This window comes from Myxine glutinosa, chromosome 12, assembly GCF_964187855.1.
Source record: "Myxine glutinosa chromosome 12, kmMyxGlut1.1, whole genome shotgun sequence".
Lineage (NCBI taxonomy): Eukaryota > Metazoa > Chordata > Myxini > Myxiniformes > Myxinidae > Myxine > Myxine glutinosa.
Genome location: NC_136272.1, coordinates 79,638,266 through 79,661,184, shown reverse-complemented (window position 1 = coordinate 79,661,184; position 22,919 = coordinate 79,638,266). Strand labels below are relative to the sequence as shown.

The 22,919-nt window shown below is 44.2% G+C and overlaps 1 protein-coding gene across 1 annotated transcript in view; it reads left to right on the top strand.

Moving 5' to 3' along the window:
• Window positions 1-22,919, top strand: part of SHROOM2 (shroom family member 2) — a 208,088-nt gene that overhangs the window by 11,534 nt on the left and 173,635 nt on the right. The window contains exon 2 of the mRNA XM_068131947.2: window positions 18,990-19,141. Within this exon, the coding sequence (XP_067988048.2) occupies window positions 18,990-19,141 (152 nt within the window). The remainder of the gene's footprint in view (window positions 1-18,989; window positions 19,142-22,919) is intronic.

Sequence of the window (22,919 nt, the reverse complement as noted above, 5' to 3'; positions counted from 1 at the left end):
ATACATGGACATCATAATCGTACTAAAATACGCAATTTGGTGACTGTCTATCTGTCTGTGGCCGATGCGTTCCGTTGTTACTTATCCAATCTCTCCACCGAACTTGCCAGTAGGACTAAGGGTCATAAGGCAAAGGTTTGTAGCTACTTGTGTCACCCCACCTTCGGAAACATCAGAGTGGGGGGGCCGGGAGGGAGGAAGAAAGCATGTGTACCCTGTAACACTGCTCCAAGTGGTGATGAGAGAAGGTATTATGAGTGAAGTTTCAGAGGCCTTAATTGTATCGCAATAAAAGGGCCTTCCCTTATTTTCACAATTCCTTAGCCTATGGTGCCTATGACTCAACTGCAAAAAATCAAGAGGAATTCCGATGTTTTATTGCCTTTTCCACTTTGGAGAAACACCATGTTAAGGTGTATATGTAGAAGCTTGTGTCTTTCCATGTTGTCATGGCAGTGGTGAACTTGTTTTCTTTTTAAACATGAGAGCCCTGCAACTGGCTCTGATGACATCAGTACCCTCATCCATCAACATTATACATCTTTTCTAACTTTTCTTCCTTTGCTCTTTTGAAGCCTTTCAGCATACCCTTATTCAAAAGAGCAGCACTAACACCTTTATTCAGAAGATTAGACCACTTGGGCTTTCTGCTAATCGGCAAACTATTTATATAAATTGCATTGCACAGACCATAAAAGTTGTATATTTTTCAAACTTGTTAGTTATGAACTGTTGGGTTGGCTTCTTTCCTAACAACTTTGTAATGGATGGAATCCATAGTTTTCAAGCAAGAGGTCAGTGTAACGTCTCAGAACGTTTCCTATTTCTAACACTATTTGGTATCTGGCTCTGTTCACAAAGCTGTCCAATGATCGCATCCATGTTTCTCTCCATAACTGGCTCGTGGATTTCTTCCTTGCACTCCATCATAAAGTTCCTCAAGGTGGAATTCTGCTTTTTCCTTCTCGGTTGCGGTCCATAAAGGCATTTCCCACTATCCTGTGCTTCTTCTCTTGTACGTCAATGATCTTTCTGACTCCTTGGAAACTGTATCGCTTCCAAGATTAGATTATTAGACTCTGAATCAGAAAAATCATAACCACAATTTCAGGCATGCTTCATCTACTTCTTTGGCTGCTGATTGTGAGAGGATAAGATATTTGTCAACCACCTCAATTATGAAATTCATTGCTGGAACGTTTCGTTTGACGCTCGTCGATGCACGTTGCTTGCTTTTCAAGCCCTTCAATGCACAACTGTGGTCAATCTCTCAGAGATGTAAACTTTAAATTATTTTGGCCTAACATGTTTCTATTTACGAAGTAAACATGAGGGGTATTCTGGGGAGGATGTTTTTTGCTAACAACCTGGCTGTTGTGGTGGAGAGTGGGTGGGAGATGCAGGAAGTCCAGGGGAGTTGAAGGAGGCATTTGGAAAACATTGGTTGAAGATGAGTTTGGAGAAGGCTGAGGTGATATGGGTCGGGAATCAGAGGAAAGAAATAAATATCGGGGTAGAGGGGAAGGAGATCAGACAAGGAAATAGGTTTGAGTGGAACAGCGATCGGGGATGGTAAGGCAGAGGTGCGGAGGATGATTCAGGTGGGTATGAATGTGTGGAGCAGGTTGTAGGGATAAATGGCAGACTGAAAGATATCAAGGGGATTGAAAGGGATGGTTCCGATGTTGTGTGTAACACCGGCCTACCCTTATGGTCTGGAGACTGTGGCACTGACAGAGAGACGACAACAGAGGCTGCAGGTTTTTGAGAACAAATGGGTCAGGAGGATTGTGGGATTGAGGGTGGATAGAAGGAGAATGGATGAACTGAGGGGTAAGTTGGTGTGCAGATTAGCTTTATGGGGAGGTTGGTGAAATCCTGGTTGAAATGGGCTGAATACTTGGTGCAGATGGGGGGAAGAAAGAATGGCAAAGAGAGCGGATAAGTTGAGGGAGAAAATGTAGGAGGAAAAGAGGGAGCCTGCAGTGGAGATCGGAAGATTGTGTGAAGAGGGATATCAGTAAGGTGGGGGTGATTGGAGAGTTGGGAGTTGGCTGTAGACAGGGAGGAGTGGAGAAGTGTTGTGGTCAAGGCAGGGCAGAGGCTTGCTACCATTGGACCCCACCCATTATAAAGGGAAGAGAAGAAGAAGAAGATTTCCCCCCCCCCCCCATTTCCAGATTTGGCCTTGTCATATTTTTAAGGTTGGACATTGCTTTGGAATTATTTGCAGAGCTAAGTCATTCCTTGGGTTTCATAATCTCAAAAAAGTGAGAAAGTGTTTATTTCAGTGTTTATCTGAACAAAAAGCCTCCTCCAATATAGTGGGGGGGCCAATGTAGCAGATTGAAATGCCCGGTGAAATTGCTTGTTAATTTTTGGACACTGGTTGGGCTGTCTTTAGGGATGATATAAGTTCTAGAAAAAATATGTCTCCAATTGTTTCAAGTTCTTTATGGCGGCCATTTTGGATTTTCAAAATGGCGGATGTCGAAAACGTAAAATTCCATTATCTTGGCTTCTAAATGACCTAGAGTTTCGATTCTGGTGTCCAGTTGTACATTTTTGGGGATAGAGAATTGAATGAAACCTTCTTTAATAACCTACAAGGGATAAAAATAGGTTTTTATGGCACAGCCGAACCAGTGTCCAAAATCTAACTTAATGCACATCTATCTTAATTGTTATTTGTTATTTGTATGTTCCAGATTCGTGACCCTGAGCTATGATGGAGCCAAAAAGCAAGAAAACCAAGAAAGAAACTGATTTCACACTTTGCATTCAGTGCCAGGATCCCCAAGGTGCACTAGTGACTGAGCCAGCACTGGGCTCATATGCAAAGTTTCTCCAGTTCATCCAGGAGAGGGCACGATATGGTGATGCCGACTTCAAACAGATCAGCGAACGATTAAGCTGTTTCACTGCCACTGACTTGAGGAACAATAAAGCAAAGTGGCACCGGGCATGTTATGGATCTACATGCAACACTGCTCACCTGGAGCGTGCTAGAGTTCGCCACCAGAAAGCCTGCGAACATGGCGACACCCAGCATCTTCATAAGAGGTGTGGACGTCCTTCTTCTGCACCTGCCGCTGCAAGTACCTCAGGTTCTACGCAAGACGAGACTCTTCGCTTCACACGTTCATCATCAACTCCATTCAACAGAGACCTTTGTTTCTTCTGTCAAGAGGTCACTAAGGAAAGTGTACATGTTGTATGCACGTTCAACGCAGGTAAACAGCTGAAGAAAGCTGTTGAAGAAGGCAGCAACCACAAGTGGAAAGTTCAGCTGAGTGCTGCCATCAGTGCACATGATGCTCATGCGATCGACGTCAAGTATCATCTCCCATGCTGGGTGCAGAATGTCCAACGTGCTCCCAAGAGTGGGACATCAAGTGATGACAAAGAACACATACTGCAAGAAACTAATGTTATCAAAATAGCCGCAGACATTGAGTTTGTCAGCCTTGTTCGCTCTCTACTCCAAGCTGGTGAAATTCTCAACATGTCTGACCTGAAGTCGGTTTACTCCAGGATTCTTGACAATAATGGTGTGCACAATGTCCCATCACCTACTACCCAAGGCATGAAGGAGAAAATCAACTCTCACATTGATGACGTTCACTTCATGAAACCAAAACGTCGAAACGAGTCAGACTGTGTATTCTCCACTGCCGTGCGTGATGCAGCTGTCGAAGATGCAATGACGAAGACAAATGAAAAAAACATCGAACAACTGTTTGAGAGTGCCTCTGTTCTCCGCAGTGCCATTGCTTGTCAGAACAAGCACCCATGGCAATTTGAAGGAGAAATGAACACTGATGATGCTGAAAAGCATGTACCCAAAGTACTCTATGCTTTCCTCCGCTGGCTACTGGAAGGACCAGCCACGAGCATTGAGCCAGAGACTATGCGCTCAGCCACTATTCATCGAGATGTTATAACCATCAGTCAGAACATCATGTACGGCTACAAGTCAAAACGCCAAGTCACGTACAAGCCCAAAGAGCCAGATGCACCATTCCGCCATCGCTTAGAATGGCCACAGCAGCTTGCCGTTGCCATTGTAGTCCATCAGTCCACCAGAAACAAGAAGCTTCTGGATTTCCTGCATGGGTTCGGTCTGTCTGTTGATTATAGTCGGATCTTGCGGTTGGAGACACAGCTGGCCAACTCAGTCATAGAGTCTACGACAGAACAGGGTGTATACTTTCCAAGAACCATGCGCATAGGGACGTTTGTCTTCTTTGCAGTGGACAACAGTGACTTCAATGAAGACACACCTGATGGGAAGCGGACACTCCATGCTACAGCCTGGGCACTCTACCAACGACGGGAACATGCACCCTCCACAGATGAACATAGAACACTGACACTACATGACCGAAAGGCCAGACACCGCTCACTCAAGGTTCTGACTGCTCCAGACTTTGTTCCTTGCCAAGCACCAAACAAACAATCTGCCACAGGTACCACGTATAGCTTCAAGACACGGTCAAACCCAGATGTCACCAAGCCGTACTCTGCGACGGACACAGTGTGGCTACTTTCACGCACAGCTACACCCTTCTGTGCTGTAGGTGTGGACCATGCACTGGAGCACATCAACAGGATCATGAAGGTGACAGGGGGTATTGTGGGCATTACCCAGAATGCCAGTGCCCGCGAAAGGTTCTTTCTGACAGCACCAGAGCTGAGTAGGCTTGCTGAAGAAGCCCGTCAGATGGCTGGCTCACAATCAGCTACACGCAAGGAGCACCACGACCTATCAACCACAGTCTGGGCTCGGCAGGAAGACAGCATTCGTCGACTGAAGAATGTGATCAGAGAGTCCATGAATCCCATGACGCATGAGGGTGAAGACCTGACGACTATCATCACCAAGGTGGTGATGCCAGCTGAAGTACAGAAGGATGTCTGCAACCAAGATGAGATTGGTCAGAAAGCGTATAACACGTTTGTTGCAGAGCGCATCAACACAAATGAAATCAACCTTTGGGCCAGAATGGGAAAGGTCAAACTGAAGATGTGGAAGAGTGCCAGGAAAGCTGTGAAGCACAAACTGGCAGACAAGGTTGTAGAGCTGAAAGACGACAGGTCACTGTTTGCGCGCATGCTGATCGTGGCCCGCTCACGACCAGAGATCAACTTGAAGGATGCCATAGGTCAATATGAATTCACCGCGCTTCCACGAACCCTCTTTGCAATGGCTGGGACACTACTACCATGCACAGACAAAAGCAAGCTCATGGGCATCCTAGAAGATCTACCCAAGAAGTCAACTGGCACTGGTCAGCAGCCAGACGACGACAATCCTGAACATACTCCACCCCCTCCCAAGAAGGTGACTGTCATAGACGGCATGGCATTAGTGCAAGCAATGGGTAAGCCACAATGGGTCAAAACATGTGCCCAGTGGGCTGGCCATTTCAATGCAACACTGGACTGCAAGACCAACGGGTATGATGAAGTCCACCTCGTGTTTGACCGATATGATCTGCCAAATTCACTGAAAGAGGCCACACGGGAGAGGCGCCAAGGTGGCAAGCCGCCCACTGCTTACCACGTTCAAGACAGCACCCCGATTGGGAAACTGACAGCAAAACAGTTCCTGTCGCACACCAACACCAAAGATGAGCTAACTGTCTATCTGGCAAAGAAAGCTCTGTGTCACTTTGAGGGGACTACCAAGGTCTTCATCGTCACTTCAAGGCAGGATGTCTTCTCCAACTGCATGGATGTACAGCATCTCCGTAGCTCCCAGGAGGAGGCTGATACGAGGATCTTTCTTCACAGTCTAGATGCCGTCCGAAGAGGTGCAACACAGCTGTACATTCAGTCACCTGATACTGATGTATTCATCCTAGCACTCCACCGGTACCATGAACTATGCAAAGACACATACTTCATCACGGGTGTGGGGAACAAGAAGAGGCAAATCTCACTGGAACCAATAGTACATGAACTTGGTGTCAGGAAGGCTGCAGCCCTACCAGGATTCCATGCATTCACGGGAGCAGACCAGACTGGTCGGTTTGCCGGCAAGGGAAAGCTCACATGTTGGCAAGCCCTCAATAGGTGCTCTGTTGAGGTGGTATCTGCGTTTCATGACCTTGGGGCCTCTGAGGAGCTGAGAGCTGACACAGAAAGTGACATTGAGGCATTTGTATGCCAGCTGTATGAGCCTCGTACTACAGTTGTGGATGTGGGCAAGCTGAGGTGGAGACTGTTTACCAAGAAACAGCTAGAGGCACAGAAGCTGCCACCAACACGGGGAGCTTTACATGAAGCCATTGCTCGTGCACATTTCCAGGCCATGGTGTGGCATCAGGCTGATGTACCGGACCCCCAGCTTCCACAACCAACAGAACATGGATGGAGAGCAGAAGGAGATCAGCTGGTGCCCATCACAACCAAGGACCCTCCAGCCCCAGCTGCCATCACACATCTAATCAAATGTAACTGCAAGAAGACCCAATGCATGTCTCACTGCTCATGCAGGTCTCAGCATCTCAACTGTTCTGAGATGTGTATGTGTGGGGCAGATGAAGAGGTGTGTGGTAACACGGGTCAGGAGCGCCCCATGGGAATCGATAACACTGATGATGAGGAGGATGGAGATCCTTCAATGTAACAATGAACACTGGCAACTAAAAATATTGCACAAAGACATTATAAGTGTACATTTGAACACTAAAGTCCAGCCTTTATGTGATTTAGAAGTGAAAATGATGGAAAAAAAAATATATATGTGTTGGCATAAGTGCGTGAAAATCCAAGATGGCTGCCATAAGAACCCTTTTGATCATATGTAGGTGTATAAATGTGTGTTTATTGGATTAAGTATCCGCAAATATGTACATTTGGACACCAAAATGAACACTCTAGGTCATTTAGAAGCCAAGATAATGACAATTTCGGTTTTCAACAAACGCCATTTTGATAATCCAAAATGGCAGCTATAAAGAACTTGAAAAAAATGGAGACATATTTTTTCTACAACTTCTATCATCCCTAAAGACAACCCAACCAGTGTCCACAAATTAACATTTGAATTCAACGGGAAAACATTGGCCCCCCCACTAATATGACTATTTCTTTGCTACTGCACATTCAAAGGCATGCCTCTGCTGAAGCACGTATCAATGGGCTACAAAAAGGACCTCCCAACTGCAAAATGGATTAATACGAATGGACATGAATCTAGTTATGACTTCTGAACTTGAAATTGTAACTTTCTATAAGTACTGCATTTGTGCCACAACATTTCTAGCCATATTAAAATTTTTTTTGCATATCTGCAGTGATATTGGATAGTGACACAAAATCATCTGTTCATGATATGTCACACATCATACTTGGCCTGGTTGCAATTTTTCACCAATAATGAAGGTTCCTGGTATACCAACCAAGGGTTGGCATCAGGAAGGGCATCCGGCCATAAAAACATTGCCTCAAACATGGAACCATGATTGTCATGGGGCACGCAAGGCTCACCCCCGTTCTAACGGGGAAAAATGGCCTTAAAACGATCATTCATTCATATTCATATTCCTGGTATACCTCACAATGTAATTTCCGGTTTGTACATAGCAGGAGTCGTGATTCCAGATTTTGCTTGGCTTCTTTAAGGGTGAGAATTAAACAAGTTGTTTTTAAGTTTCAAGAGAATGACTACTAGATATATTATTGCAGTGTTGAAGATGACTTGCACATGATATTCACTCGCAAGGTTTTTGATGAGGCTCTGCATTATGGTGTTTCAGACAAAATTCAAGCGCACAAAGAGCATCCCAGTGCAATGCAATCAACATTTCCTCCTGCATCACTTCTGTTCCCTGTGATTCCAACCATTTGTAAATTTACTTTTAAAATTCTCTCATAGGAATTCCAGCAGAATGGTCTCCTCTGCATATTGTTTTTGCTTCTTGTCATAAGTTTCTTTTGAATTGCCGTAATGTTGGCAACTGGCCATGATTTTAAAAGCAAGTTATCATGTGATAAGGATTTGAAGAAGATTGTGCGGTACATATTTGTACCATTGGATTAAAAAAAAAAAAAACTATATAATTGGAATTTATTTAACCATTGGATACATTTGCTGAAGGATGTGTCAAAATTATCTCGAACATATTTTACTTTGTGGAAGAGAAGCGCACCTTCTGTGGATGTGTGATGAGGGTTAGGTTGGGGAACAGGAAGGAGGAATTTTGAGACCTTGGCATTTTTGGAAAGCCAGTGTTATTCCTCAACTTTCTCCTCGATCAAATCAAACCTTATATGTGCTTCAGCCTTGAAGGTGCAGAAGAGTATGTCTATTGATGAACTTGAGCAGTTGCCAACTTAACTTGGAGGATGCTGAGCGGCTTAAGAAGTTTATCCTCGGGGGACTCTGATGTTGAGTTCTGGTAAGTCTGAGGCCGGATGCGCATTGGGTGCGGCTATATCATATGCAGTGAGTAGGTTCCCCTCCCTTAGCTTTGCCTTTAAGGTAGAGAAGGAAAGCTGCTTTCTAGCAATTGCCTTGCCACACATATCGGTATACTCTTGGTGATGTGCAGAACAGGGCAACTGGAGGTGTGAGATTGAAAGTTGTTTGTTGAGGAAGGAGTTGCAGGTATTGTTAAAGTTGAGGACACTAGGGCATTGCCCGTACTATATCTATATCTAAAATTATATCCCCCCCCTCTATTTACATGAAATGGTTTGGTCCAAAGCGAACGGCTTGCGAGTCCGGTGACAATCCCCCCCCTCTATTTACATGCAATGGTTTGGTCCAAAGCGAACGGCTTCCGGAGTTTGGTAAAGAAATCGCCATCGCGTGCACAAACGCGCAGGAAAGCGAATGAATCGCAAATTCGTTTTTATTAGTTTTAAAACATAGTTTAACGCCAACATAGTTTGCAAACGTGAAATAAATGAATACGCTCTCAAATGTGCCATCCGAGGCAGAGTGTGTCCGCCACGTTCGGCACACGCGATAGTTCGCTGCTCTCTGATTGGTTGAATCGTTTTTTGGACATAGCTCGGTAAGTAATTGTCCGATTAATATGAAACCTTGAAAAGGCACATCCTCGGGTCCCCAGCAATATACCTGGCAAGTTAAAAGTATATCGGACCCGTGGTTGTCGAGAAACAGCGGTCACAGACAAACGTACAAACGTACAGAGATTACTGGAATTATAGATAGATAAGATGGTGGACTAGTCTGTGAGGTAGATAGAAGATTTCAGTCAAGATAAATCTGTCTTCCTGAACTGCCAAACAAGGCAGCATAATGGTGGTTCTCTAAATGCATCATTATCATCATCATTGGGTCGATCTTGATCGGTCACAACAGACAATATTCTTCCATTGCTCTCTTCTCGCCATTGCTTCAGGGAGGGCATGCCTGTTGATTTTGGTGTCGCATTCCAGTGTATTGACGTAGGATGTATCGAGACATCCTCTTGAGCGGTGACCATGAGAAGGTTCCCAGAAGAAAGAGTACCATCTTGGCCATTTCTCTCGATCGCTTCTCCAGCAGTGTGCACTGAACCTGAGACGTTTCTGGAGTCATGACTCCAATACTCTAGGGATCTTTCCCTGTACAGCTCTTTGTTAGTCCAGTGTGCTCTCCATGAAATGTTGAGTGATGCCCTCAGGAGTCTGGTGATTACACCGTGGAGCCATTTGGGCAGAGTGTTGGTCATCCAAGTTTCTGATCCGTACAGAACACACCCAACTGTGGCATGGAAGAAGTGTTCCTTCAGTTCTTTGCATAGGTCGCTCTTCCAAACAACATTCATCTTGCTGACTCTACCCAGGTTTTCGTAATCTGGACTTCCATGTCCTTCAGTGTTGTCAATGTTTGACCCCAGATATTGGAAATCTCAGACACACTTCAATTTGGTACCACTGAGAGAGATAATATCACCAACATTGCCAGACGACATGGACTCAGTATTTTCTTCATTGATGATGAGGCCAACTTCCACAGCTGCACACTCGACCCTTTGTAGAAGTTGTTGAGCCTCAATTAGCATGCCGGAGAGAAGGCTGATATCGTCTATGAAATTGGTGTCTGTCTGTGATGGTGGGAGCTGGGTAAAGACTGCTGAGCCTCTCATTTAGGGTGAATCCTACCTGCTCATACCTGTTGATTGCTGATCGTAGGGCAAAGTCGAGAGTGATGATGAAAAGGAAGGTGTTGTGAGAGTACCCCGGCCCCCTTAGAGGATTCCGGCCAGTATCTGGAAGAAGTCTGTTTTACTGTCTTCTTCGGATTGAAAGGATTTGTACTGTTGTTCAGTTTGGGTGAAACCAGTTTTGATTGTTGCACAGTGTTTGCTCGATGTGTGATCTTATCCTGCATAAGAGCAATTTGTTGTAGATCTTCACCGAGGTACAAGTTAGGCTGATTCTGCGATAGTTCTTTACAATGCCTAGATCCCCTTTCTTCAGGAATGGTATGATTTCACTCTTTGACCACTGAATTGGTTTACCTCCAGATAGGGTTTATCTCGAAACGCAGTTAAACGTGAGAGATCTGGTAAAAGCAGAGCAAAGTGTCCATGTTACTGAAGGAGCTTCATCGACAGAATCATCATTGCTTGGAGGATATTTGTCCACACACAAACAAGCAGTTCTTGCTGGGTCTAGGGACATACAGCCGTGGCCAAAAATATTGGCACCCTTGCACTTTTTTGAAATAACTCACAATTTTCTCCAAAAATAAGTTGAAATTGACAAGTATTTGGTCTTCACAATTCTTTATTTCACTGTTAATATTACAGAACCTTTATTTTCGATTCAGAACTTAATATATCCTTTTAAATCAGAAAATAAAAAGAAATGGCATTGACAAAATTATTGACACCCTAGACTTGATATTTGGTAGTACAGTCTTTGGACAAAATAACTGCAGTCAAGCGCTTCCTACAGCCATGGATGAGCTTCCTCACCTCTCTACTGCCAGTTTGGCCCACTCTTCTTGTGCACACTGCTCCAGTTCTCCCAGATTGGCGGGTGTCTTCTCCCAACTGCTGTTTTCACATCTCCTCACAAGTTTTCAATGGGATTTAGATCTGGACTCATTGCTGGCCACTTCAGAACAGTCCATTGTGTTTTGTCTTGAACCATTCCTGGGTGCTTTTTGAAGTGTGTTTGGGGTCATTGTCCTGCTGCAAGTCCGATGACCTTCGACGGAGACACAGCTTTCTGACACTGGGTTGAACATTCTGCTCCAAAAAGCCTTGGTAATCTCCTGATTTCATGATTCCATGCACATATTCAAGGCACCCAGTGCCAGCGGAAGCCCAGCAACCCCGAAACATCACTGAACCTCCTCCATGTTTGACTGTAGGGAAGGTGTTCTTTTCTTTGAAGGCTTCATTCTGTTTTCTGTAAACATAGAGATGATGTGCTTTACCAAAAAGCTCTAATTTGGTCTCATCTGTCCACAGGACATTCTCCCAGAAGGATTTTGGCTTGTTTCTCTTTCTATGTCTCTCTCTCAGCAGTGGGGTCCTCCATAGAACCTCCTTTCATTGAGTTGGGGATGGATGGTGTGGGTTGAAACTGTCGTAGCTTGTGTCTGAAGGTCAGCTTGAATCTGTTTGGCAGTTGATCGAGGTGCTTTCTCCACCATTCGAACAATCCTTCACTGCAATCTTCAATCAAGTTCTCTCCTGTGGCCACGTCCAGGGAGGTTGGCAACAGTGCCATGGGTCTTAAACTTCCTGACATTGTGTACAGTGTACACAGGAATTGTAGCCTTGAGATTGGCCATGCTTTGCTACAATCTTGTGTCTGACCTCCTCAGACAATTCTCTGGTTTTCTTTCTTTTCTCAATGCTCATTGTGGTACACACAGTGAAACAAAACAGCAGAATGACTCCTTTTCTCTATTCAAACTGGTTGATTGAGTGATTTTTATATTGCAGGCACCCTCAACTCACCACAGGTGAGTTCAATTCCAAAGTAAAGGGGAATGAATCACTTGCTTGAAATCTAATTATTTCTAACAACTTCTAGAAGGTGCCAATATTATTGTCTGGGACATTTTAGGATTTCTGTGTGGAATAAGCTAAGATTTCGTAATTTTTTCAGCTTTTTTGGTTTGTTCCACTGCAAACCAAAGAAATACATGTGTGGATACCAAGATTTTTTAATTTCAATTATTTTCTGGAAGAAATGGTGCATTATTTGGAAAATAAAGTGAAAGGGTGCCAATATTTTTGGCCACGACTGTAGATCCAGAAATACTGCATGAGGTCAGGAAGCTCAGGAGGGAGGATATCTGTGGTTGTGAAATAGTTTAAATCGAATAGTAATCGCGCATCACCGCAATGAGAGATGGGTTCAACAAAATGCAGGGCAGAGCAGCCGAGGGTGGGAGGAAAATGAGTCGAACATCCTTTGACAAATATTCTATTTGGCTGTGACAAGTACATTAAAAAGACAATAGTTGGAATTGTTGTGCAGTAAACTGAGAAGATTTGGTGAAGACCTCTAAATTTAGAGGTCTAGTACAGTAAAAGGAGGATTCCGAGGGAGAGGAATTCCGAGGTTGGGATTACATTGGAGATTATAGGGGAGAGGAGGAGAGTAATCGATGGGAGACTGATCACCAGAGGAGTGAGTCCGAAAGAGGTCAAAATGGATTTGGAGGTGTTACGTGCTCCTCTCAAAACCCTGGCCACGGTGTCCCTCCGAGCCTCGAAAGGGGTCACGGCAGAAAGATGTGCTATTATGTGTGTCCCAATGACCAATGGTAGAACCACACCAAGCAATTGATACAAAACCAATTATTGTATTCAAACTCGCACAATAATAACACTTAACGCAAGTACAAGGAAACTCTCACTTGCACATCATAAACCATACAATTCCTATGATGGTACCACCAATATTTCCTTTATCAATAACTCGCAGTACTCCAACGTGAGCAAACTGTAACATTCCCCAAAGTCATGGTGTCACGACACAAGGCCAAAGTCAATCCCCACTCTGGCGATCACACGAAAAGGTCGTACTGAGACCTGAACCCAGGTCGGTCGACAGTCAAAGCTGCAGAAGAGCCGCTTGGTGAGAGGTCAGGCCGAAGTCGGTCCGGTAATGGTTCATCCAAAAGGTGAATGGAAACTCACACCTTCCGTTCACCCGACAATGAAGCCGACATGAACAATCAGCGGTTCCCACGCTGAGGTCTCTCCGGGAAAACCCACGACACACACGTGGAACCGGGCGAACACGACACACACTGGTGCGAGGTGAAATGGCGGACTGGCCGATAATGGAGGCGTCAGCTTGCTCTCCAATGATTATTCACTCTCGGAACCAAAACCCATCACGCAGGTTTCTTTGCAACAGCAATAACGACTCTGTCATGGGAATCCCTTTCCCGGGGAAACCAACATTCGCTCGCGACCAATGTCCACAAGGTACGCTCGCCACCACGAAGCAGATAAGCCTTTCTTCTCCGATCTCTCTCGATCCTATCGCCCGCCTCTTCTTCTTATTCTTCCGGTTTCTTCTTCACCCATTTCGTTTTTCTTCTGAAACACAATTTTTACCTTTGAAGACAGTTATCTCCATTTCACACCGAAACCGTAACAATAATAGTACCTGAAACTAAAAATGCTTGAAGCAGATGAAAACCACAGACGGAAGTGACGAATCCGTGACAGAGGTGAAAGTAGTAAGCTGCATGAAACCCGTCCCACCACCCCCCTCCCCCCTCCTCCATCCACCCGGTATGAAATTGCAAATGTTTTGTAGTTTGAATGCCATTTAACTCGGTGGTCATCTGTGCTATTGAAGCAGTTTTTTGCCTTTTAAAACTGTTGCTGACAAACTGGTATGAGACGCCTTGCGCACAGGCTATTTTTGTCATTAATGGTGTTCTTATGGATCATATATTTACACTTTATTGAATTTCCACTCTTTCATGCATAAAGCATAGACAGCACAATTGGTATAGTTTAATATCCAGAATCAGTGGTGTAAATGGTTAGTGCGTCCACTCTGAATCCGGGAGGTTGTTGGTTTGAAGCCCTTCCGAGTCGTACCAAAGATATTATTATTACATTATGGATTTATATTTTAACAGACCCTCCTGAATTGCAGAATTTCCTGAATCGTACTCTAATTCAGGAAGTGAATATACTTGCGAAATCGAAAATTCCACAAGTATATTCACTTCCTGAGTATGTACAGTTAAGCCCAAAATTATTCATACCCTTACCAAATTCGGAGTATTTTGAATCGTGTTATTTGAGTAATGAGTTTCTTGTGGCTTACGTTACATAAGAATGTGACAAACAGCTGAAATAATCACTGCAAGAGACATTTCAAGAAATACATTGTTTCGGCGGTATTTTATTGACAGATTTACCAAAAATGTCATGTCCAGAATTATTCATACCCTTGCTTAGATCAGTTCAGTCACATTCAGTAATCAACGGAAAAGCCTGTTTGTGATTACAGCCTCCAAACGGTTCTTATACTTGCTCACAAGGTTTTTGCATGTCTCTACAGGGATTTTGGCCCACTCCTCCTTCGCGAAGGTCTCCAGGTCTTTGAGGTTGGAAGGCTTCCTTGCCATCACTCGGGTCTTGAGCTCCCTCCACAGATTCTCAATTGGGTTGAGGTCCGGACTTTGGCTTGGCCACTCTAGAACGTCTACATCATTATCCCGGAACCATTTCTTGACTGACTTGGCGGTATGTTTTGGATCGTTGTCCTGCTGATACGTCCAATGCTGCCCGAGGTGAAGTTTCTCTGCGGACTGTTTGATGTTTTACTCAAGGATCTTGATGTACTGCTCCTTTTTCATGATGCCATCCACTTTGACGAGATTGCCGGGCCCACTGGCTGAGAAACATCCCCAAAGCATTATGCTCCCGCCTCCATACTTGACGGTCGGGACTATGTTCTTCAGGTTGTATGCTTCACCTTTTTTTCGCCAAACGAACTTAGCAACATCTCAATGCCTGAAAAGCTCCATTTTTGTCTCATCCGACCACAGAACTGATGACCAAAAGCTTGGATCTTTGTCCAGGTGCGCTCTTGCAAATGCCAGACGAGTTTCTCGATGCCTCTGTTTCAGGAGTGGAGTCTTTCTTGGTTGGCGTCCATGGAATCCCCCCTTGTGCAACGTCCGCTGGAGTGTCTGCCTTGATATCTTGGTCCCAGACTCGCCAAGGTTGTTCAGGAGAGCCTTGATGGTGATCCGTGGATTGTTGTTGGCCTCTCGCCATATTTTTCTTGCCAGACGAGGTGACACCTTTGGGTTCCGACCACGTCCTTCAATGTTTTTTACAGTGTGGAACTCCTTGTACTTCCTAATTATGCTTTGTATGGTGGCAACTGGCACTCGGAATTGCTTCGAAATAGCTTTGTAGCCTTTTCCATCCTTGTGAGCATTCACAATGCACAACCGAAGGTCCTCACTGAGTTCTTTCTTCTTCGCCATGCTGACTATGAACTCAGAATGATTGCATCAGTTCCTCTTAATTTATAGTCTAAAAGCAGAGTGTTGTTCTACAACATTCCTCGCTGTACATTCAATAGACCACATTTGTATTGTATTCAGATTTTATGCACACATCTTGGAATAATTGCATAACATTATAAAGAATCTGAGGAATGTCAAAAGCATGTGCATTATCACAAACATTGGCCTCAATTCTGAGACTTGGTATGGGGTATGAATAATTTTGGACAGGCATAAAAACAAAAACTATCAACATTAATTGTTATGCCAATAATGTTGAGCCAAAATATAATGTGGATTTATTCATGCCAACTAAATGTCCTTGCCTGAAGTGAAAGTTCCACCACTTTAGCTTGTAAGTATGAGATAAATGCAAAAATCTCAGATTTTTCATAGGGTATGAATAATTTTGGGCATAACTGTATGTGTGCTATCTGTCTGTTTGTTAATTGCTTGTAGGTTGTAACTCTCAACCGATCCTCAGAAAACCTAACCAACTGATAGAGGTAGTCAAAAGTTGTAAGCCATCTACAGTTGTCATACCCTTCCTCCCGTCCATGGTACATGGAATGTTGTGGTGAGGCAGTTGCCCAGAAACAACTTGCCTTCGCCTCCTGGAAAGCAAATCCAACGGAAGGAAATCTCATTTCCTTTCACAAAGCCCGAAACAAGTGTGTGTCCACCCTCAGGCGAGCCAGGAAACAATATCTCTCCACTCTCAAGACCGAACTCTCAAACCTGTCTCCCTCTAACAAATCCTGGTGGCGTCTGGTCAAATCTGTTTCTGGTGTTTGTTCCCCCTCCATCCCCTCCCTTACCTCAAACGGCTACACAGCTGACTCCGCACGTGAAAAAGCTGAATGCCTCAATTCTGTGTTTGCCTCTCAATCTCGTGTCCCAAACCCATCCCTCTGTACCCACCGTACCCAGTCGTACCCAGCTGCTCCTGTGTCCTTTCCTCCTGACAAGGTGGAAAAGTTTATGTCAACCCTCGACTCTGATTCTGCAACTGGACCTGACTGCATCAGCCCACGGGTCCTAAAATCCTGCTCTGCCGCTCTTTCACTCCCTCTCTCTGTTCTCTTCACCCTCTCTTTTGCTCAAGGTCATCTGCCATCTGCTTGGAAATCGGCCAACATCACCGCTTTACACAAAAAAGGTGCAAAAACAGATCCTTGCAACTACAGACCAATCGGCCTTCTCCTAATTATCAGCAAAGTCATGGAATCCATCATTGCTTCGGATATCAAGTCTTTCATCTTCTCAAATGGCTTGATCTCTGATCATCAATTTGGTTTCAGACCAGGTAACTCTACTCTGGACATGCTGCTTCTGCTGTCTCAACAATGGATGGAGGTCCTCAATGCCAAACAGGAAATTAGAGCTGTCTCCCTTGACATATCACGTGCCTTCGATACAGTCTGGCACCCCGCTCTGCTCACCAAACTCTCCTCCGATGGTATCCATGGTAATCTCCACGCATGGCTTGCGGACTTCCTCTCTTATCGTAGTCAACGTGTGGCCCTGAATGGGTTTCTCTCATGTCCCGTTCCTGTTCAGGCTGGAGTTCCCCAAGGCAGTGTTCTGGGCCCTGTGCTTTTTCTGGTCTTCATCAATGATCTCTCTGACTCTCTTGAAAATCCTCTCTATCTCTTTGCTAATGACTCCACTCTGCTGCTCCATTCCTCATCCCTCAGATCGGCAGTCTGCAGCCTCCTCACTCTGCAGACCTGGACAAAATCACAGACTGGTCAAACAAGTGGAACATGTCTTTCAATCCTGACAAATCTCACACTCTTACTATGTCTCTCCGAAAAGACCGACTGGAAAACCCTCCCATCTACTTTCTCAACAATCCTCTCCAAGAAGTTCTGTCTCAAGCTTTTGGGTCTCACTATCTACCATGATCTTTCCTGGGAAAACCACATTTCAAATCTGGCCTCCAAAGCCAGTCACCGCCTGGGCATCCTCTGTCATGCGAAGTCCTTCCTTGGCACACCTGAGCTCCTCACCACATACAAGGCTTTGATCCGCAGCTCAATAGAATACTGTTCTCCCCTCTGGGCCGGTGCTTCTGCTTCACACTTAGCTTGGCTTCACGCTGTTGAAAGCAAAGCTTTCAGAATCATTGGAATCTCACGCGATGAAGCTAACTCTGAGGCCTGAGGGCCTTTCCCTTACTCACCGCAGGCAGGTTGGTGGTCTTTCTGTTTTCTACCGACTCCTCTCCGGCCTTGCTCCCCCAGCTCTCTCTGGGCTCTGTCCCCCAAATATTCCTACAGGTCGCACAAGATCTGCCTGCAACCCTCTTATGGTTAAACTGCCAAAATCAAGACTCTCTGCTCACCTTCACTTTTTCATTCCTCTTTTCTCCCGCCTCTGATACAAACTCCCTCACTCTCTTCAATCCTACTCCTCCCTCCAGATCTTTAAAACAGCTGTTCACCACCATCTCTTATCTTCCCCCATCCAAAACCTTGATCTTTTCTACCCCTGCTAATTTCACCCCAGATTCACTTTTTTGAAATACCAACTTCCTTCCTGGAAGTCCTTACAGTGTCCTTGTGTTTTATACTCCCCCCCCACCCCCTACCGCCTTCCCACGCCTCCCCCTCAAGCCCTCTTCCTCCCACAGATCTCCCGATGTCCCTGCTCTCAAATGTTGTGTTTGTGTGCTTCCCCTTCTCTCCCCATCTTGTCTACCGCTACCCTTATTATATACTTTGTGTAGCTGTTTGATTTTTTTTTTTGTGTGATAAATGTTAGCTCTTTCACGAGCCTCGATCCTGTATACAAAAAATAATAAAAATAAACCCATTGTTTTTGAGGTCAAAAGGTCATGGTTGCATAATGTCACCAATTTTCATTCGATTGACTTGGAATTTGAGCAGTGTTTGCATATTGGGTCACTGAAGCCTATTGCTTTTGAGGTCGAAAGGTTATGGTCGCCTAAAATCGCCAACTTATTTTTGTATTTTATTTTGCTGTTTTTGTCTTTATATTTGGCATACTGGAGAAGAAGAAGAAGTCTGAATACAAAGTGGATGTGGCCGAGCTTTGCATTTTCAGATGCTTTCTAGTTTTGCATGTAATCTCCATGTATGAGTTTGAGAAGGTGGAACGAAGTCTTTTTCGGGCTCAGTGTCCACCTTCTTTCTTTGAGGACCAGGTTATGATGAAGTGATCTATTTTGCATTGTATAATAAGCTTCATAGTTCTGTACAGTTTATCCTATTACTTGCATTCTCACTTCCACTGAGAGTTCCAAACCTACTAATTGTTGACAAATTGTTTCGGTAGACCTGTTTATCAATTGTCTTGTGAAAATTCTCACATCAAGAGCTTTGCAAGAGCAATAACATTTTTGTTAATTGTTGCTGTGTAATCCTACCATGGTGGTGTTAAAATCTGGGAAAGCGTTTGCATTGCCATGATGTATGTGCCTATATATTGGTGATGTTTTTCTCACGATGGCATGGCAAGCTCATTGTCTGTTCCTTGTATTTTGCAGATTGAATCTGGTGGCAAAGCTGATCTTGCTGGATCTTTGCACGTGGGTGATGTGGTGGTTTCCGTGAATGGAGTCAATGTTAGTGGCATGCGACAAAAGGCTATCAGCTTGGTTAAAAGCTCACATCGCACGTTACGACTCGGTCTGCAAAGGTACAGTACAAATATATTGAATATTTTGCTCGTTAAAAGTTAGATCAAATCGGTGCATTGCAAGGGTCGGTATTTTGGCAGCTGAGCATACCTTTTATTCTACTTCCTCAACCTTTTGCAATCATTATCGACTCGCATGATGATCATGTTCAGGTGTAAAACACTTATTGTCAGCACATTTCCATCCCCTTCAACTCACATTCTTCAGTGTAACGAGTCAGATGCTTATAGCATGATTTCGGTGACATTTCCTCCCTATCAAGAAGCATGCCATGGTGAAATCATAATCAATTTTGACAAGAGATCCATCTTTGAACTATTCATCAATGGATTATGGAGAACAATATTTACCAAGGTGTGCAGGGCTTGGTGAAAATCTCAAAATGATGCCTTGGGAATGGTTGAAGTCAAGAAGATGTACATTTTGCCAGTGTTGATGTTTGCTTAATAGCAGTCGTAGACCTGGCAGGATAGCCAAGAGGTATGCACACTTCCCTCTGTCTAGCGTGGGTTTGAATCTCAGCCGAGCTATAAACAGCCCTTCAGATGTTTTGCATGCAGAATGAGGCTTCAATGTGTGTGCCGTCTGTAGGATGGACGATAAACTGGGTGCCCCATCTGACAGCATTAGCTAGTGGATGTTAAAAATACGATGGTGCCAATCGTGAAGAGTAGGCGACCTATCGCCGGCACCATAGCTAAATGCGTTTTTACATTAAAAAGTAAATAGCAGTAGTGATGTTTGTAAATGTCTACATCACTGGAAGTCAAAACAGCAGTGTGGCTATAATAATATTTACTCTGGTAAAGTTTTCTATTTGAGCAATGATTATATAGCTTACGACGCATGTGTTGCATCATCGGAGCACATGTTATTATCCTCGCGCTTTTTGGAAAAGAAAAAAAAAACCGGGATATTGTACAACTCCTGTCTGTCTGTCCATCAGTCATGCTATCTCCTCCTAAACGATTGTGCAGAAAATTCAACAAACCTGGTAGTTATGGTCACCACATGGCATGAAGGTGCGTGAGCAGTGTCGTTTTTGGCCCTGCCCCTCTGGGGTAGGGTCAAAAGTTCAAATACCAGAAAATGCAATTACTGTCACATTGTTAAACACTTTAAAATTAAACTTTATATATGCAATCAACATTGGGGGACGCATGACATATGTAATGATTTTTTTTGGGATTTGACCTCTGGTGTGCAGGTGGAGACTGTCATACCACTGTCATACCAAAACCCATATTTTTTTAAACTCGATTTGATATTTGGTCTTTCCTGGTGGAACTTTTTGCCATCTTTCCACTGCTTTTGGTGGGAAGCGTGGGGATTTTCAATGGTGTGCCATCGACTTTACTCTAGCAATTGTGTTGTGATTGTTATACAGTGCCCACAAATTACCCTTCCCAATTTGTAATAAATAAATAATTTTATTACCCTTGAATAAGAATTGTAATAAATAAAATAATGAAATGTGATAAAACGATGCGGTTTGCTGAATGTGAAACAATATTTGTCAAAGTTGTATTTGCATGATTTGTCAAGATAACATTGTATCATCATCAACACTTCTGTGAGCACCCCTTGTCACTACAAAACATGTTGAGGCGATACTCTATCTCCTTCCAGGTTCAGTTCAGCATTCCTGCATTTACAGGCTCCATTGCAGCCCTAATGCTCTTCCTCAGGTCCATATCAGTAACCCTCATTTGGTATTCCATGTCCTTCACATATCCCCATAGAAAAAAAATAAATCCTGAGGGGTGATGTCCAGCTAATGTGTTGGCCACAGAGTCGGACTGTCATGACCAATCATTGAAGAAATCTCCCACTATCAGACTCCATTGTGGCGGATTCCGTCCTGTTGCTGAATGACCTCTGGTTGCAGATCTGCCAATTGCGAGAGTACAAAGTTCTCAAACATATCCAGGTAATTGTCGGCCTTTATAGTGACTTCAGCAAAGAAGTATAGCCCAATGACTTGGTCATGCATTAGGCCGCACCACAAATTAACCTTTGGACTGCTGTGCAATAGTTCTCGGACCTTATGGGTTGGCTCAGAGCACCAAATCCTCATGCTTTGTCATCCTTCCGCAAAACATGTAAAGTGCCTTCGTCTGAGAATAGCACACATTGTAGGAATCTATGGTTTTCGTCTAAGCATTCCAAAATGTCCACTGCAAATGCCATGTGTCCTGTTCAATTGTCAGGCTCGAGTGCCTGTTGCAGCTGAACCTTGTATGGGTACAGCCACAATCACATGTGCAGTACTTTATGTATGGCATAACTGGGTAGCTGCAACTCCCTGACAGCAGTCGGAATGGACTTGTGGGGACTGCCCTGAAATAACTCGCGGATGTGTTCAACATCCTCACCACTTGTGCTTGGTTAGCCTGCCCCCTTCCTCTGCAGGATGTCACCAGTCTCCGTAAACCTTTTGTGCGACTCACTTTTTGTGCTACTTTCTCGTTGGCTGCCACCCATAGGTCATCCTCAAGCTTCATTGGACCAGTGTAGCTGATTTTGTCATTGCAAACCAGGCAACACACTACTTTTTCTTATGGGGATGCCATTTGCAGCAAATGTCATGTGTCACAGGAGACACCTGGAAACGAAAGAAAAGTCAATAAAACCTTGAGAAATGTTCTTTTGTATGCAGCAAACTGCATCATTGTATCCCATTTCATTATTTTTATCATGGTAATTTGTGGACACCCTGAAAATAAATGTTTGTATCTAAGAATGTTCAAGATTGCTGACCAATATGCGATTTTTACATAATTATGTATGTATACAGCCAGACCCCGCCATTCGTGGAGGATACATTCCTGGAAAACGCTGTGAAAGTCTGAACCGCGAATGTTGGGGCACTGTTTCAATTGGAAAAGGTGGAATAGATTCCCGGCATTTCCTGAATCATGAAAAGCCCCCGAACGCCGAGGAAAATACCGCGAACGTATACCGTGCCATTATTTCATTGGGGAAAAGGGTGATCGGTAATAGGTTCCCGGCGGTTCCTGATTCATGTGTTAGAAATTTTAAAGTTTATCATGTTTTTGACCGCAAATGCACATGATTATAGTTTCATAAATACTTCCAAAAAAAAAAATGACAACACCAGGTACCGTTTCCAATTTACTGAAGAAATGCGCTTAAAGTTTGTCGAGTGCTTAACCATATCATACCGTGAATATAAAGAAACAACAACAACACATCATGTACTGTTTGAAACCTTTATTTAACAAACACACACAACTTTTCAAATGATGATGATTATGAAGAAGAAGAATTCAAATCCAGGGAACTCAAAGTCTGAAGACGACCCAAATGAGGGTACTGCAAAGTCGTGCACTGAGGGAGAGTTAGGTAAGGATGCAGTTTTAGATGCTGGTGAGGACGCTGAATCGTACTCTGAGAGGAAGGCAGGACAGGCAGGAGGAGGATGCTGATGGTCTTGAGGTTGAGGAATCGGGAAGGAAGAAATGCCTGATCGAGAGCTGCCTGGCAGATTGCCGTAGGGTTCAGTGCAGCTCTTTGTTGGGGAGCAGCATGTCATCCAACCCCCTCTAAAATTTGAGGTTATGTTCAATGACCGAGTCGGCGTCTTGCACCCTGGTGACAATCACCCGCATGTCCTGCAGCACCTCACACAGGAATTTGGCAGTGAAACTTTTGTTTCTACACGGGCTGAGGCTCGTAATAGAGCTGACACCACATGCACAAAAGGACATACTGATGAGACAAACACTTAACACAGCCACTGAGCTTGGGGGAAGT